This window comes from Bos grunniens, chromosome 25 (genome assembly GCF_055505025.1).
Source record: "Bos grunniens cultivar Pamir isolate PY7600 chromosome 25, Bosgru_T2T1.0, whole genome shotgun sequence".
Lineage (NCBI taxonomy): Eukaryota > Metazoa > Chordata > Mammalia > Artiodactyla > Bovidae > Bos > Bos grunniens.
In genome coordinates this window covers 39,537,244-39,556,058 of record NC_141189.1, presented here as the reverse complement: position 1 = coordinate 39,556,058, position 18,815 = coordinate 39,537,244, and the positions used below count along the sequence as shown (strand labels likewise).

At 50.3% G+C, this 18,815-nt stretch overlaps 1 protein-coding gene across 2 annotated transcripts in view; it reads right to left on the bottom strand.

The window, feature by feature from the left end:
* Positions 1-6,703: 6,703 nt before the first annotated feature.
* Positions 6,704-18,815, bottom strand: part of SRL (sarcalumenin) — a 37,002-nt gene continuing 24,890 nt past the window's right edge. For both annotated transcript variants that reach the window (XM_086376023.1, XM_086376024.1), the window contains 5 exons: positions 18,195-18,296; positions 16,985-17,080; positions 13,245-13,361; positions 11,392-11,625; positions 6,704-9,917 (listed from right to left, as the gene is read on the bottom strand). In XM_086376023.1, coding sequence (XP_086232149.1) covers positions 9,106-9,917; positions 11,392-11,625; positions 13,245-13,361; positions 16,985-17,080; positions 18,195-18,296 — 1,361 coding nt within the window. In that variant the 3' untranslated portion in view covers positions 6,704-9,105. The remainder of the gene's footprint in view (positions 9,918-11,391; positions 11,626-13,244; positions 13,362-16,984; positions 17,081-18,194; positions 18,297-18,815) is intronic.

The window sequence follows — 18,815 nt, the reverse complement described above, 5'->3', positions numbered from 1 at the left end:
TTTCCTTATCTGTCAGATGGAGAAAATGGGCTCACAGGATGATGCAATGAGATAGTGAACAGACTTGGCATAGAATAAGTGCTCCAGAAATGCAAACTATTGTTATACTGATAAAAGCAAGATTGCATGTTATGCTGACTATCTTTCATTTGCCCCTCCCACCTCCCAGATACACTCTACACCCTTTTCCACTCTGTGCAGTGCCCTAGAATGGACTAGTCAAGACTCTCTTGCCCCTTGACTTCTCACTGGGTTTGGTCCACGGGGAGCGAGATTAAGGGAGGGAGAAATTGAAGACAAGGCTTTTATTTCCCCAGGTCCCTTCCTGAGCCCCTTGACACAAAGTCTCAGCTCTAGGAAAATGACCTTCCACACAGCCTCCTTACCTCTGGGCGCAGAGGTGGTTACAATCCCACTGTGACTAGCCCCAGAATATTTCACACTCCATAGCTGTTTCCCTATACCTTGTGTCAAATTACCCAGCTGATATGTGCCATCTGTTTTCGGGGACCCCTGAAATCCAAGGTGCAGAACATAGGAACAGGCCTGGGGATCAAGAGACCTCGATTTGAGTCTCATGTCTCCTCCTCGCTGGCTCTGTGACCCTGAGCCAGGCTCTCCTTTCCAAGGCCTTAGCTTCTACATCTGTAAAAAGAACAGCTCTTTTGTCCTACAACCCCACCCCACCACACACACACATACAAACACACACAGGGGGTTCTGTAACTTAAGCCCAGGACAGGGATGCATACAAAGGAGAGCTGCCTCAGTCAGAGGGCAGGTGAGGTTGCCAGGCCTACACCATCGCATCCTTCCCCAGGAATTGCCTCACTCCTTTTAAGGACGTTCTGTGTCCTTGTTCTCTCAGGCCACCAGATTACCAGATGCCCAGAGGATCTCCCCCACCGCCAAAGCAATTGCCAAGAAAACTCAGGGAATTAAAATAAATTCCCTTATCTTTCAATAGCCAGCAACCAACCCTGCTTTAGCCACCAAGGCCCCTTCCCAAGTTCTAATGGCCCAGGGATCCAAGCAGGAAAGCCTGGTCAGTTGATGCCCCACTCCCTGGGGCTGCAGCAGGGTAGGGGGGCATCTTACAGTTGGCATCTAAGACAGAGGAATCTAAACCATCACCCTGTTGGGAGACCCCTGTGGCAGGTCACGTTTCAAGTAGAAGCTAAGGACCACTTAGGTGCTTATTACAGAGTCTCTGAAGTCCTTTTAGCTCCTAAAATTAGTGACCCAGAGGAATCCACGAGGCACAAGAAATATGTTCTAATAATTTCACTTTCCATGCCTATCCCCACAACTCCCCCTCCCCGCCCGCCGCCCCCGAATCTGAAGTTTCATTTGTTCTAAGTGCTTTCCCACCCACGGTCATCCAGGAGGGTAAAGTGAGCCAGATAAGGCTGGTTTCTGTCCTAAAGACAAGAGGAGAGGGCAGCGTGGACTCCAGCTTTTCTGAGTTTCTGGAGGGGTGAGGGAGGTGCGACAAACTCCTAAAATTATCAGTTCCTGTTTTACCTGAGGACTGACCGCAGGTGAAAAACCACAACACAGTAGCTGCCAGCACCAATTTGTCTCTGACGTTCTTCACGTTCCCCAAATGCCTCCAGAAAGCTGTGGCTTCACCCCACAACTCTGAGCAAGTTCAAGACCTTTCCCCGCCCCAAATGAAAAACTTCCGAGCTCCTCAGGGCTTCCAACGGTCGGGCAGCGCACGGAGCCGGCTGAGGCGGCGAGCTTGCACCGTAGCCCGGCCCCGGGGCGGCCTCAACTTTGGGGGCGGCGAGGGCCGAGAAGTGAAGCTCTTCGGCTTCGCGGGGAAGGAACCCCGCTGCCCTCCTCGCCTCAGACGCTGAGTCACCGCCGCCCGGGTTCCGCCGAGCCCGAGTTCCCAGGAAGCGCCGCCGCGCGCCTGCGCATGCGCGGTCCCGGGCGCGTGTCTCGGGAGCGCGCGGCCCCGCAGGAGGCGGGGCAGGGCCGCGGGCACGAGCGGAGGCGCTTGCGAGGGTCGGGATCCCACAGGCGAGGCTCTGACGGGTCCCGGTGCCACGGCCGCCCTCCCTACCCCTCAGAGTCGGGGTGACGAGCCTCTCGGGGATAGTCATTTACGCGTTAGGAGCCGGGCTTGAGGGACCAGACCAAGTTCCACCAGGCACCCGTTCCCCTATCCTCATGACCCCGGTCCAGAATTGCTCTGCCCAGGCGCTGGTTTCACCTGCAAGGTGGCGGGGAGCGGGGGAGGCTGGGGAAAGGGAACGGGGGAATGAACCGGCCAAGGCTGAGGCCCTCCAGTCGTGACGCTGACCTCGGACCGCACCTGACTGGTGTGAGGATTCGGGCCTCAGACCCTGAGGTCCCCAGACGCGCAGGTCGCTGGTCCGGGAGACCCGTTTCCGCACCAAAAGTGGCCCCCGACCCCACCAGGAGCCCACCTCACTGGATGATCTGAGACCCCGGGGCCAGTAGCACCTCATGTCCTCGTCCTGCCCCGTCACACAGGCCTTCCTGTCCTCTTGTCCGCTGGCCCTGGTCAACTGGGCTGGAGTGACCAAAACGTCACAGGGGGCCAGAGAAGGGACACAGATTTGGGTGTAGGCACTAGTAGGGGTACAGGGCCCCACGGGGGTTCCTGAGTAGGGCAGGACTGGTGGGGTGAGCCTCTTCCTGCGGCCTCCTTACCAGGCTCCAGCACCTGGTTCTCAGCTCCTAGGAGTGGGGCAGGGACAGGGAGGACAGAGACCCAGTATCCCCTACCCATCAGGCCATGAGTCACTGGAGGAAAGGGGCATTGCCCAAGGGATACTGAGTAGCCAAAGCAGGCTCCTGGATGCTAAGTGCTCACCTCTCCAGGCGGTGCCCATTTGCTGCCTGCAGGCAGCAACTTCCTTCTTCTTCATGGCCTTCAATATTCAGAAATGGAGTGACCTCAAACCCTGGTTCCTTGGGCTTCCATTTAATTGCCTTGTTGTTGTTGATAAGTGAAGGCCAACTCTGGGACCCCATGGACTGCGGCACACCAGGCTTCCCTGTCCTTCACTATCTCCCAGAGTTTGCTCAAACTCATGTCCATAGAGTCGGTGATGCTGTCTAGCCATGTCATCCTCTGTAGCCCCCGTTCTTGTCCTGCCCTTCATCTTTCCCAGCATCATGGTCTTTTCCAATGAGTCAGCTCTTCGCATCAGGTGGCCAAAGTATTGGAGCTTCAGCTTCCGCATCAGTCCTTCCAATGAATATTCAAGGTTGATTTCCTTTAGGATTTGTTTTGATCTCCTTGCTGTCCAAGGGACTCTCAAGAATCTTCTCCAGCACCACAATTTGAAAGTATCAGTTCTTCAGCGCTCAGCCAACTCTCATATCCGCACATGAGTACTGAAAAACCGTCACTTTGACTATACGGACCTTAGTCAGCAAAGTGCTGGTTTCCCCTAAATCACCTCATCTCACCTTGATTCCTCACTGGACACACAGATGTCTTCCTTTCTGAGTCTGGGCCTTTGATCTCCCAGCAGGATCCAACCTCCTGGTCTCTGACCTTCCAATCCCACCCATCTCTCAACATGTACCTAGAATTCCCTTCCCAAGCTCGATAACCCCCTGGCTGTCTCAGTATTCTCAGGAGTCCTGATATGATGTAAACAGATTCTCAACAAAGGGAATCTATTCAATGCTGAAATAAATTTCACAGTCAATATGCATTGGTCAGACTTTTCAAATGATTACATTTTCAAATGGAAAAAAAAAAAATCCTCTGCCAGACCATGTGTCCCCATGATTTAGAAAATGTGGTCACTTCATCCCAGAGGACTTCTGTGGTCACTCAGGTTCCATGACTCCTTCCCTAATTGGCTGTTGGCTCCCCCAGGGGAAAGAATATGCCTGAATAAATATGTGAGAATTCCAAGGCTTTTGAAGTTGTGGTGGGAGAAAAATCCAGAAGTTTGGAGAAAATGGAAATAGAACCAACAAAAAAAAATTTTTTTTTTTTTGCAGTCTTCACAAATACAAAATCACTCTTCATTGTATCAGAAAAATGTACTATCACAATTTGGCCTAGGCTCCAGATTAGCACAAGTCAGTATGATAGCATATAGTCGAAAGAATAGCGGGATGGATAGAAAATTGCCTTTTAGTTTGGTTTGTCAGGTTTTAATGGGGTGAATTTGGACCTAACTTCTCTGGATATGCAGTTTCCCCAGGCTGGATTTGAATTTAAGGTCAGTAAATATACCTACCCAATCTATTAATACTTTACAAGATGATCATGGTAGAGATCCAACTGAAATGGAATTAAGGGTATGATTTTTTTTCTTATAATATTTTGCTGTTGTTCAGGAAATAATCCTCAATAATCTTTCTAATGATAGGTTTTGTTACTTACAAGCTTCAAGGTACTGACCAAACATTTTAGACAGTTTATGAAGAGGAGGGAGAGGGATCAGAAAGAACAATGTCACCAAATGTGACCCCTGGGCAAGTAACCTAGCATGAGCTGTAGGGTGAATCAGACTTCAGAAGAATTCCAGCCCTCCCAAATACACATGCCATCATCCCAATCACTCTGACCATCAGTCTCCTCCTCAGTAAAGTATGATTAATAATAGTAATAACATGTACTGAATACTTTCTGTGGGCTCTGTACTATTTCAAGCATGTTACATTAAGTCATTTAATCCTCTCAACAACCCCATGAGAGAAGAACTATTAACATCTCCATTTTATGGGTAAGGAAACTGAAGCACAAAGTTAAGACATTTGCCACCAGGTGCTCAGTTAGTACGTGGTGGAGCCCAGGATGGATCCCAAGCGCTGACACCAGAACCTGTGCTCTTGTCTGTGCCGGATGGCTCCTTCCCTGTGGGGTTATTTTGAAGATTACATGAAATGAAGCAGGGATTTCCCTGGTGGTCCAGTGCTTAGGACTCAGTGCTTTTACTGCTGTGGCTTGGGTTGGGGAACCAAGATCCCTCAAGCCACACAATGCAGCCCCCCCCCCAAAAAAAAGAAAAGGGGAAAAAAGGAAAAGAAATAAAGCACATAAAGCACTCAATGTGGCATGGCACACAGCTGTTAAAATTAAGGCATGATCTTAAGGTAACCTTAAGAGTGGTAATGTCTGTAGGTCTATAGCCCGGTTCCTGGCACAACGAGTGTTCTAGAAGTTGCTTCTCTTCCCCACTGACGTTACGGTAAACCAGAGAAAGTCTCCACAGTGTAGGCAGACACAGAATATGTTCATTTATGTGTGTCATTTTTGTATGCTTCAGATAAGAAGTTGGCGCAAGGGATTCCTTCAGAACCTGTTCAATCCTCCTTTGCTGCATTGCTCTACTCTCGTTTTTCTGTTTCTCTTAGGCCTCTTTTTTATTGCTTTTATGGTCTTCTAAAGAAAAATTCAAGTTTCTCTGGATTAGGAGAGCTTGAGCTTATGTCACAGAAAGAGGAATTGGCTTTAAAAAGAAAGAGAGAGGGAAAGAGAAGTTCGCTTGAAATGTTGTCTCGAGGCTCAGACTTTGGGATACACATGTAAAGCTTGAAGACAGTTGCGATGTCCTCCTTGGGCCAGATCTTCCTGGATCTCCACCCTGGGTTGGGCACCCAGTTCACCCCCCACACACATCTGCCTGCACACATGCTCCCGTGATCTGAATCCTCACACTGTTCATATAATTACTTCACCACCCCAGACCCACATGTGCATCTGCTGAGCCGCTACACCCACACATAGACTACACACAAGTGTTTGCGTGTCTCTTATACATACAGCTACCTGTAACCCCCAAATACTCAGGGGAGGCACACACACAGCTGTAGACACCCCCTTCATTCACGGTGTCCCTCATGTCATCAGGCTGTGTTTAGAATGATCCTTGATTTTGCTTTCTGTATTTCACCCTTCTGATTTCCCTATCATCCTGACTGCAGACTTAAAGATGGTCTTAGCTCCACCTTGGATATCAGTACAGTTCCATGGTTACTCCAAATTTATTCAGTACTTTTTCCTAAACGTGACCGTGAAGTTGCTCTGGCTAATCCTTATAAAAGGGACTTCAGTGCCCATTTGCTTGCCCCCTAAGCAGATTCAGAGCTGGGTGACTATGATGTGTCAATGAGGATGGTCAGCTGTAACAAATGTACTGTCGAGGGGGGCGTAGATAATGGGCAAGCCTTGTGGGGAGGGGGCATGTGGGAAACCTCTGCCTTCCTCTCAGTTTTGCTATGAACCAAAAAATGCTCTTAAAAAAGATTTGTCTTCCTTAAAATCAATATGTGCATGCATGCTTGCAAAGTTGCTTCTGTCGTGTCCCACTCTGCAACCCCATGGACTGTAGCCCACCAGACTCCTCCATCCATGGGGATTCTCCAGGCAAGAATACTGGAGTGGATTGCCGTGCCCTTCTCCAAGGGATCTTCCTGACCCTGAGATCCAGCCCAGGTCCCTTATGTCTCCTGCATTGGCAGGCAGCTTCTTTACCACTAGGCCACCTGGGAATCCCTTCTACTGGATAAAAGGAAGAAAGAGTTTACACTGGGGATGGACCAGTGGTTAAGAGTTTGCCTTCCAATGCAGAGGGTGTGCATTTGATCCCTAATCAGGGAACTAATAACTCACATGCCACAGGGTACAGCCAAAATTCTTTAAAAATTTTTAAAAAGAGAGAGATTACATAGGTTGGAGGCATCGAGACAGTACGAGGTGTTAAAGAGAGATGGGAACTTTATTGAGAGTTTCTCCCTGATGAACTCAGAACAGAAAGAGCATTGGAAAGATTCTGCTTTGGAGAGAAACAGCAACTGTTCAGGCACAAACGTTCACAGATACTCCTCCTAGGGGATTCCTGACTCCCCACCCAGTTCCCCACGATCCCCCACCCCCACCCAAAGAGTCAGAATTCTGCTTGAAATCCACCTCCACAGAGCAGGGCACCAAATAGCGCTCAAAGCCCTGGCTGGTAGACAAGCCTGCGGGAAGTTAGACAGAAGGGAAGTCAAAGGGTGAACAGAGGAACAGAAAGAGTAAGAAAAGGAAGCCGAATGGAGAAAAGGGGGGAAAGATCACTGATGATGTCACACGCACCCCCAGAAATATAAATACCATATGAATGTCTTCATCTCATTCCTGCTGCTGCTCCCAAAGCAGTGCTGACCTCGGCAGCTACGACGATGCCCAGTTCTGCACTTTTTCTTCCCCTTCTGTGCTGGGAAAACAGAAATGCCCAAAGTAGCTGAGGGGACGAAGGAGCATTAAGGAGCAAGGTGGGAGAGCAGCCCCTTGAAAGCGTAAAGGATGGAGAGATGAGGCCAGGGCTGGTTTTGAATGAGAAGGAAGCAGCTCCCCGGGTGCTGGTCACCAGGTTCCTCGGATGCCCCTGCAGACTTGTCTTCTCTGGTTGACTCTGTCCTTAGAAACATGTCCTGGAGGTGGTGGGGCCTCTGGTCTTCTTGTGGGAGGTTCTAGATCCTTCAAAGGAGCCAGAAGAAGCAGCCTCTGAGGCAGCACGTGCCAGACTGCTGATAATTCCAAGAAACTCAAGGAATTCCAGACTGCAGATCTCTGTGTGAGCCTAACATGGCCACCAGTGTGCCCGTTTGCCTCCTCTGCCTGACCCTCAGGCCACTTCTCCCTCTGCCTTTGTCTTGGCTTTCCCTTGGGTCTGGGGGACTCTCTGGTGCTGGCGGGGCCTCTTGGAGAAGTCCCCCAAGACAGCTCACTCCCAGGACAGGCAGAAGGAGGCTCCGGGTTGGGGGGGAAGGGGCAGCCAGGCCGGGTCCCCTAGACTTAGACTCATCACCCACCCATCCTCCATCAAAAGGCTTGTCCCCTCCATGCCCCGTCCCTCCGTCTGCTCCTGCCCTCTGAGGGGGCGTGCCAGGCAGGCAGGACTCTCACTGCTCGCTCCCACTCTGTGCCCTCGGGCATCTGTCATCTCCCTAATCTCTCTTGGACAACATAACACACACACATTCACACTCTTTGGTACTGGAAGGCCAGGCGCCCCTGCTATGCGCTCGGTGGGCATCAGCATCAAGTTCAGGTAGGAAACTGACAGTCAGGCCTGGGTTGCCAGTGGCACCGAGTGGCTGGTACTGCTTCTGACTCCCCAGGAATTACGCCGAGATTCGAGTGTTGTCGCATCTGGGAATGGAGAAGCGAAAGGAAAAGCTGTGTGATGAGAACCAGGAAGGAACAACTCCTGTGCCAAGTGTCTCCACGGAGAAGCTGTGGCAACAGCAGGAGCAAGCTCTCCACTGTCCCCTCTGAAACCCAAAGCCTTTGGGGTCTGAGTTTTCCAAGACATGCAATAGACAAAGACACACTGCAAACCAATTAACCCTCTGAGCCCTGCCGGGACTCTCAGTGAAGTCACTTCCAACAAGGAAATGACCGGAACACATGGAATAGTCACCCTCCTCCTGGGGCCGAGAAAGGGACCAAGCTTCCGGCTGGCTTAGAAGGTGCCAGAGAACTGGCCTGGGGAGCGCTTGTTCTCGCTCAGCGTCCTGGTATCCCAAACCGTTCCCTACCCCTTGCAGAAACAAGGGAGAGGGCCCAGGGGTAGGCTCAACACCCAGGTTGATTCAGACAATTGTCTCCTGTGAAGCCAACCCAAGCTCAGGAGGCAGACAAGGGCTGGGGACAGACAGAAGACTGTGTGGAAGGCAGCCGCGTGCACGGAGCAGACAGCCCTGCAGAACTCAAGTCTCCTCTAGCCTCTCAGCTGATCCGGGAAAAAGGAACTTCAGCTGCTTTTAGCCTGTGTGACGCTTATTAATTCAGTTTACACTAGAGTTTAGCTGCTCTCTGCCCCCCCTCCACCCCACTGCAGAGAGGGGACCCAGGAAAAGCAGGTATGGCCTGACATGTCTCAGTCAGGCCCCTACTTGAAGCAACAAGACAAGCAGGCCCTAATTCACAGTTTCCACTCCCCCCCTCGACCCACCCCTTCCCCCACCACTGGCCTCAATTAACTCCCGTCTCCAATGCACAACGGTTCCTGCCAGTGTGGCTCAAAGGGTTAATAAACCAGGACTTCTCGGACAGTCAGGACACAAGCTCATTCACCGACAACGACGGGAGCCCGAGAATGGCAACGCGGCCACCTAGGGTTTCTTATAACGGTTCTTTGGGGTCTCGCCACACCCTGTCTTGTCACAGTTGAGAGCACCTGGGTTCTTCCCCAGCCCGAGGCTGCCCAGGAGGCTGGGGAGCTCCTGGGTGATGGCCCGCTCGATCTTATCCAGAAAACAGCCTCCCATGTAGGAGCACTGCTGGGACAGGAGCTTGAAACTGGAGATGGGGTTGATCCCAAAGAAGTCCTTGTAGGCCTCGCGGTGGGGAAGGTCAAACTTGCTGACGTTGGTCTTGGCCAGGATGGTCTTGAAGATGTAGAATTTATCAGGGTCTTCCACGATGTCCTTAAAGACCAGCTCCCCGTCACTGAAGAAGGTCATCTTCTCCTTGTACGTCTGCAGGTAGCGGTCCACCAGGAGGGCGTGAATGCGGACCCGGATGGCGTGCTGGCGGATGAAGGCGATCTTGTTCTCCAGCCTGTTCTCGATCACCTGGTTCAGGTCCTCCAGGAGGGAGATCTCTTCCCTGAGAAACAGGTCCCGGTGGGTGTCGGGCTTGTAGTCGTAGGGCCAGAAGGAGCTGACGTACACCCGAGGAGGTTCTGTGACGTTGATGAGTGGGGCCAGGCTCCAGAAGAGGGCCCCATAGACCCTCATGAGCATCTGCGTGGCCAGGTTGTCGGCCTTGTTCAGGATGATCCTTATCTGGGACTCGCGCCCCTTCAACTGGCGGAAGAGCATCTCCAGCTCCAGACCCACGTCCAGCTTGGTGGGGTCGAAGACGACGAAGATGAGGTCCGCTCTGTCAATGAACCACTGGCACACATCGTTGAAGGGGTAGCCTTGGGGAGAGGGTACGAGAAGTCAGGCTGGGAAGACCTCATCCACCCCCAGGCCCCCTGCCCCTCCTTCTGGAACCAGACCATTCTGTGGCTTTGAAGGGACTGAGAACGTCAGGGATTTTCTGGATTTCTGAAGACTTAAAGAATTCATTACACGTCTCCTGCTCCTTGTCAACCCTCAGTCAAGAATAGCCTGGGGAAATGTCCTAGCGGTCCAGTGGTTAGGACTCCACAATTTCACTGCTGAGGCCTCAGGTTCAATCCCTGATTGGGGAACTAAGATCCTGCAAGCTGCATGGTACGGCCAAAAAAGAAAACGGCCTGATCCTTGTTTTAATCCACAGTGGAATTCAAGGCTCCAGGAAAACAAAACATTTCTGCCAAATGGAGATTTTCCCACTGCTTGAAAAGATCTGGGGCAGTGGCAAAAATGTTAAAGGAAATAAGTCAGGGAATTAGAAGGAATGAAAAAGAGGGTGCATTACTTAGGGGAAATAAATGTGGACCTACCATCGAGACCCGGACTAGAATTTGGGCTCCATCACTGACCAACTGAAAATTATATGCTTCTAAGCCTTACCATTTTCGTTGAAAAATGACAAGAAGAACAATACCACCTAAAGTGATATAAAGATCATGATGTTGCTAGAAACACAGGAAAGCACTGAACTAAAACTGCTATCCAGTCACAGGGTAGGTGCTCAATACATCCTAATTCCTTTATTTCCAAAATGGGGAGAGTAGGGATACCTGTCTCGAAATGTTTCTACAATGATCAACCAATAACACATGGAAATTATCCAGTGCGTTAGAAGAGTGCAATAAAGGTTAGTTTATTACTGTAATTATTAGCAATAATATTATTATTAGCTATAAAACAGGATTTGGTTATAACAAAATGAGAGTTATAACCATAAACTGAGATTCACCATCTGTTCATATATTCTGACAAACGCCCCGTTATGACTCATCTCTGCAGATGGTGCTGCGTCATGGTGACACTCAATGGCACTCCCCTGCCACCTGAAGGCAAGCAGGGCTTTGGAAAGTCTAAGACAGGATTGTGTTGAAGCAGGTCTGGCAAAGCAGATATTGGGACCAGGACGAGTTGAAGGTCAAGTTTAACCCAGACCCATGTTAGCCAGAGGTCAAGTGCAGGGGATCCAACCAGTCCAGGCCCTTGATCACCTGGACAGCTTGTGCATCCCAAAGACACAGCAGGGACCTCAAGGAGCTCCTGGCAAGAAGGCCAGCCCTCCCCCTGGGAAGATGCTGACAGCCTCCAAACCAGACCATTCCTCAGGGAAGTAAAAGGATGAGGTACTCACACCTAGGAGGCACCACAGTGATGACAAAGAAAGGGCTGGAAGCAAAGAATGCATCCCAAAGTCTTGGACAATGCTGGTCTCCTCCTCTGCCTTAAACAGTTTCCTAAGACAGTGCTCATGCTGTTCAGAAATGAGTGTTGAATTACCTCTTTCTTGCTGCTTGCGGTTCTCAATGATGCCTGGTGTATCCACAAATGTGACCCGCTCCAGAAGTTTGTGGGGAACCTCAATGCCGATCAGCTTCTCCAGGAAATTCTGGCCAAACTTCTCGAGGGGCGAGAAGGACCGGGCGCTGTCAGCAGCCATGACAATACCCTCGATGGTCTTCAGCTTGGGCCCGTGCATGAGGACCGTGAACTCTGAGGTGGTGGGCTCGGCACCTGCACACACGGGTTAGAAAGAACACAGTCATGTCACATCACAGCAATACAAAAGGAGGCACAGGAGAGATTACTGGGAGTGGAGAGTGGAGGAATGGAAGTTAGTGTTTATTTATTTTTACTTTTTGGCCATGGCACCTGGCTTTCAGGATCTTAGTTCCCCAGCAGGAAAAGTGCTGAGTCCTAACCACTTGACCACCAGGGAATTCCCTCTCCTGCACTTTCTGTCTCTATGAATTTGATGACTCTAGGGACCTCATATAAGTGAAATCATATGATATTTGTCATTTTATGTCTAGCTTATTTCACTTAGCATAATGTCTTCAAGATTCAGCCATGTTGTGGCATGTATCAGAAATTAATTCCTTTTCAAGGCTGAATAATACTCCCTTGTACAGATGAAATGAACACATGTCTTTTATCCATCATCAATTGATGGACATTTGGGTTGTTTCTACCTCTTAGCCGTAGCAAATAATGCTGCTGTGAACAAGGGTATAACTGCTGGTTTCCTGCACATAATTTTTATTACTATATTGAAGATGTATATGAATATTTTCATTTTCTTTTTTAATCTGTCAGATTCTAATTTTTAAATTGAAGTATAAATGATTTACAACATCATGTAGATTCAGGTATACAACAGTGTGATTCAATATTTTCGTACATTAAGAAATGATCTCTACAGTAAGTCCAGTTACCATCTGTCACCATCCAAAGTTACTAGTGTTGTTTTCTATACTTCCTGTGCCATACACTGGGCTTCTCTGATAGCTCAGTTGGTAAAGAATCTGCCTGCAATGCAGGAGACCCCGGTTCAATTCCTGGGTTGGGAAGATCTGCTGGAGAGGGAATAGGCTACCCACTCCAGTATTCTTGGGCTTCCCTGTGGCTCAGCTGGTAAAGAATTTGCCTGCAATGCGGGAGACCTGGGTTCAATTTCCGGGTTGGGAAGATCCCCTGGAGAAGGGAGGGGCTGCCCACTGCATTATTCTGGCCTGGAGAATTCCATGGACTGTTTAGTCCATGGCGTCACAAAGAGTCAGATACAACTGAGTTTCACTTTCACTTACGCCATACATTTGTTGCTGTTCAGTCACTAAGTCATGTCCAACTCTGCAACCCCATGGACTGTAGCTGACCAGGATCCTCTGTCCATGGGGTTCTCCAGGCAAGAAAACTGGAGTGGCTTGCCGTTTCCTTCTCCAAAGGCTTTTTCTGGACCAGGGATTGAACCTGAATCTCCTGCATTGGCAGGCAGATTCTTTACCACTGAGCCACCAGGGAAACCCTATATTAATGCTATACCATAATTTAAAAAAAATAAAATTTCCTGTGTAGTCAAATACCCTTTTAACTTACTTCTGATTTTACATATATATACATATTTTTTTTAAACAAATGTAACCCCTTTAAATCTTTGTATATTGAATCATAGATACCTCATTATCTCCAAGTTTTTCCCCATGGCATTACAGCTTAAGTTTGGTGGGTACAGGATCTCTTTCCTGGCACTTTGTGCCATACACTACAGCCCCTAAATGTTTCATTTTTTTCACAATGCTTTTTACATGTGACATTGAAACACCAACAGGCACACAAGAAAGTCATGCTGTTACCTGTGTAGAGCTGGTAGCGAGTGTTTTCCAAGCCAAGGAGGTAGTTGATCATGGTGGATTTGCCAACGCTCCATGGTCCCAGGAACAAGACCATTGGCTTGGACGTGATCTCCCCATCTGTGGGCAGCAGGGACAAGACATGGACATGAACTCAAAGCTCCTCACTGTGGAGGGACAGGGTTCTTCACGTTGTGCCCCAGACAGTTGATCAGGAGCTGTGGGTTTCTACCCTGGACCTCAGAGCATGTTATGGTCTGGAGCACGCCTTGTTCTGTGTTAGTGTGATGACCCAGTTAGCGCCCACGAGGAGATAGCATTTGGACTGTGGCACACCAGCATTTGGACCATGCACAGACCCACAGCACACCAGCCCCCGAGAGGGAGGGATCCACTGAGGTCAAAAAACAGTGACCCAGAGCTCACACTGGGGGAGACCTCCAGGCTCAGATCTGGGAGCACACCATTCATAAGAGGGGCAGGAGAGAGCCGCCACCGAGGAGAGGCTAAAATGCTGCTACCTGGATTGGTTACAGAAAAACAGTCATGGAAGAGGTTTATACACTCTGGGATGGTCTGGACCAGGCACTGCCGGCCCCCTGCCTCCCTCTGCTTAGCTGCACCTCCCAACACCCCTCCTCAGGCTCAGCCTAAGCTGGCCCACAGGGCCAGTCTCAAATGTCAGCCTCCAAAGTCCAAGACACGTTTGCCAGTGTCCACCAAGCACTGACTCGGCAATTCTCGGGTTCTTGTCTCATGTTGGGAAGAACACCCTGCCTGGGCCTCTCCAGTGCAGGTCCCTGAGAAGAAAACACAGAATTTTCCAGTGCTTTCAAAACCCAGGGATGGGGAGGGGACAGTGAGAGGCTTTCCGCGTGGGAGATTCACAATCTCCTGTTGCAGACTTCCAGCCCTTAGGGCACATAGGGTCGGCCATGCACAGCTTTTTTTTTTTTTTTTTTTTTGTCCCTGCAGCAAGGCATGTGGGATCTTAGTTTCCAGATCAGGGCTCAAACCCACACCTGCTGCATTGGCATCATGGAGTCTTAACCACTGGACCACCAGGGAAGTCCCCAGCCCTGCACAGCTTAGTACCTAAAGTTGTCCAGACATCTTAGCCCTGCTGAGCCTGGCAGGCAAGGCCTCAACAAAGGAGGCACTGTGGTGGGTTGTTTTTTTTTTCCTTTTTTCTCTTTCAGTTATTTTTAAAATTTTTAATTGATTTCATTTATTGATTCAAAAATCAGAAGTATAAAAAGGTATACAGAGAAAAGTCTCCCCTCCACGTCCTCAAGCTGCTTAGGCTATGCATCCTTTCCGATATTTGAATGCGTGTGTGAGACCACGTCTGGGATTCCCATCTCTTTAAGAATTTCCCAAAGTTCGTTGTGAGATCAAACCAGTCAATCCTAAAGGAAATCAATGATGAATATTCACTGGAAGAACTGATGTTGAAGCTGAAGGTCCCTCCAGTACTCTGGCCACCTGAGGCAAAGAACCGACTCATTGGAAAAGAGCCTGATGCTGGGAAAGATTGAGGGCAGGAGGAGACGGGATGGGTGAGGATAAGATGGTTGGGTGGCATCACCAACTCAATAGACATGAGTTTGAGCAAACTCTGGGAGATGGTGAAGGACAAGGAAGCCTGGCGTGCAGCAGTCCATGGAGTCAAAAAGAGACATGATTTAATGACTGAACAACCCCTGGCTGGGGAGCAGGAAGGAACAGGAGGGTGGGGGGTGGGGTGGCAGGAATCCCCAGTCACAGCCACAGAGATCCTACAAGGAGCCTCTTTTTCCCTGGACCAGGCCCCACTAAGGGTAACCTGGCCTTCCAGCTCCCCTGCGAGACCACCTTTCCAGTTTTCCCAGCTGCTGTTTCCGCTCCCTGCAGCAGGGGGCGGCACTGGCACACGCAGGAGGCTACAGGTGTGGCACCCAGGAGGGAGGTCACAGGAGGATGACCCTGGACTCGGAGGAGCCCAGACACTGGCAAGAGGAGAGAGGAGAGGAGGGGCGCCTGGACAGAGAGATCAGGCCCCGGGGACGCCCTCTCTGCTGAGTGCCATGCCCACGGGCCACCTGCCTGGCGTGCACATTCTGAGAAGCCTGCAAGGGAATGGTGAAACAAGGAGGAGACAAGAAGCTACCGCTCCTAATTCCAGCCATGTGGCCTGGGCAGCCCAGCATCTCTCTGAGCCTCTGGTCCGCCTTCTGTAAAGCAGGAATGAGGGAGGCCCTACAATACCCCTTCCCTGCACAGCCATCAGAACAACACAGGAGACATGCAGAAACAGCCAACTAACACAGGAAGGGACGTGCAATTTCACTCCCCGTTCAAACACAAATTAGATTCCCGCCTCAGGCTGGGTCGTATTGGGAGACTGAGATTGGCATATACACTGTTGAAGTGCGCGTGTGTGCATGTATGCACAGTTCCTCAGTCCTGTCCAACTCTGTGACCCCATGGACTAGCCCACCAGGCTCCTCTGTCCATGGGATTCTCCAGGCAAGAATACTGGAATGGGCTACCATTTTCTCCTCCAGGGAATCTTTCTGACCCAGGAATCAAACCCATGTCTCCTGCATCCCCTACATAGGCAGGTGGATTCTTTACCACTGTGCCACCTGGGAAGCCTGTGAACTATTTTAAAACAGATAACTAATGAGAACCTACTGCATAGTATAGAGACCTCTACTCAGTGCTCTGTGGTGACCTAAATGGGAGAGCAATCCAAAAAAGAGGGAATCTATGTATACATATAGCTGATTCACTTTCCCATACAATAGAAACTAACACACCATTGTAAAGCAACTATATTCCAATAAAACATTTTAAATTAAATTTTTAAAAAAGAAAGGTGACCAAAGGTGAAGGAGGAATTTTTCTGCTGCCCCTTTAAAAACAACAACTAGAACAATAATAGCAATTAGGTGTCATTGTCAACAGGTTTCCAAGACAAGCCACACTTTAAAATGGCCTTGCTGTGAGGCAACAAGAACTCTATCCTGTTGCTGTGGTACACAGAGGACAACCTAAGGCAACTGGGCGACAACTATCAAAATGCTGAATTCCAGCATTTTTAAAAAAAAACATATCCTACAAATGAACTTGTGTGAAATATGGAACAACTATAGTAGTGTCTGTAACACTAAAAAGGGAACGAGGCAAACGCCCAGTGGTTCATCAACAGGGTACGCTATCTAAGGTGGTGGATTCACAAAGACCAGAAAGAGCAATTGTGTGCTGTGATCCCATCTTTGTCAAACAAAGGGAGGACACCCTTGAGCATGGAAGCAGAGTGCTGTCTGGAAGCCCTGATGAGAAACCTTAGCCACGTGCATCTCTGAGGGTGGAGTCAGAGAGCCTGGAAATCAAGACAGGGATTTTTTTTTTTTCAACTTATACTATTTTGCACAGAAATTTTTTTGGTTGCCAGTTTATCTTATTTTTAAAAAATTATTTTGAAAATCAATTTTTAAAAGAATCCAAACCCATGGGAAGTGGACAGGAGACAGAAGACGCGATCCGTAAGTGAATGAAGAGCCCCGTGGGGGCTGGAGCACAGCAGTCAGGGAAGTTGGCATCTTTTGGAAACCCAAACTGCACTCATGGATCTCACAGAGGAAACGTAAATCCCTGTGTAGATCAAGGGGCACACCTGCAGCGAAAGGCTGGCCCTGGTCACTGAGGTCTCCGCCCCTCCCCACCTCGAGGGCTCAGGGGAGAGATGTGGCCGGTACCTGTGATCTCGTGCTGCCGAAGCTCGTTGTATTTGTAAGACTGCTCCAGGGGCTTGATGGACGAGTGGTAGATCTTTCGAAGCCGCTGCAGCACCACTGGGGGCAGAGAAGGGTGAAGGGTTAAGGGTCAGGCAGGGGCTTAGCTGCTGTGGCACTGTCTAGAAGGCATTCCCCCTACACACACCCCTGAAAGTCACCACAGCATTTTTGTTTTTTAACTTAGCCCTCTGGTCCTTCCCCTCAACAGTTCACAGCACCACCTCGGCCTGCAGCTCCCTCGAGGTGCTGGAAACTCCAGCTCCTTCTCTCTGCCCCCTACCGCTACCTGCCTTAGGATCAGAGGCAAGCAGGCATGGCCACCCCAGCCCTGCACCGTCCACTGCATCCCTGGTGCCCCTGGGAGGATTCAGACATCCCAAGTGTCTTCTTGGGAAGAATGTGGCTCCAGGGAGAAGCGGCTCCCGGGGTGAAGTGCAGAGAGGGACAAACTCGGAGCGCGAGGGTCAGGCTCTCCAGCTGCCGGTCAGTGGCCCATCTCCTGCTGTTGCCAGAGCAGACCCCAGCCTCACCCTGAGCTCTCACTGGCTCATCGATTAGGAGACAGAAAGCCCTGCCGACAGCCTTGGGTTATTATGAGGGTGAAATGGAATACCAAACACGAAAGGGCTTTATAAACTGTAAAAATTGAAGCCAGTGTGATGAACAACCTTCCCCCGGCCACGACTTGGATGCTGGCACTGTCAAAATGACCCTGATGCTGGGAAAGAGTGAGGGCAGGAGGAGAAGGGGGTGACAGAGGGTGAGATGTTTGGATGGCATCGCCGACTCAATCAACACGAGCTTGAGCAAACTCCAGAAGTCAGTGAGGGACAGGGGACCCTGGCATGCTGCAGTCCATGGGGTCCCCAAGAGTGGGACATGACTGAGCAATTGAACAACAACAGTCCCCAGGTCGCAGCTCTGCCATGTACTTCCCCAATCAGCCCCTCTGTTCGGATTGCCTTTCCTCCTCCCCGCCAACCCAGAGCCCTCCAGCTCACAAAGCCTCCTCCATGAAGAGAAAGCGCTCCTCTCCCTTCAACTCCAGGGCTCTCCTCCTCCCCTGGCGTGTCTGCCAGCATCAGCTACAGACTCAGAGGCTCTGCCTGGCCACTGGTCCTGGGGTTCTCCCAGCCCCACCCGGCCCCACCCAGCTCCTGCCTCTGGTTACCAGAGAAGTCATCAGCTGGCTTGTCCTCATTCAGCATCAGAGTTTTCTCGATGTGGGAGCGATCCCTCAGCGGGGCTTCCTCACTCACATCCTCCGCCTCTTCTGGGGAAAGACGCAGAAATCGGGGGTTAGGGTAGAGCGAGGAGCCATTGGCTCTGGGGTCCCTCCAGTCAGGCAAGCTGGGGAGTGGGCAGAGCGGGGCAGGATCGCAAGCAAGTGCTGACTGGAGCCGGTCCAGGTTCAACTGCACGGAGTTCTGTCTCTAGGAGGGACTTTGAAAATCCAAACTCAACATCTGTGAAGCTCCACGATCCATTCTAGGTGTTCAGCAAATGATGACTGAGCACCTACTATACACGCGCCAAGCATGCAGCATTGCACTGTGAATGCTGTGGTGCCCCAAACCGACCCAGCTCTGCCCACGTGGAGTTTTCCACAGTCTGCAGGGAGAGGGGGAGAAGTAACCTGAAAAGCAATACAATTACAGGCATCGATGTGGCTTTGGGAGGAAAGAGTCCGAAAGCTGGGAGGGCCTAAGATGTGTGCCTATGACATCTTAGGGAAAGTTGGAAAATTTCCTGAGGGGTGCCTGTGAGCTGAGATCCAGGACAGGAGAAGGAG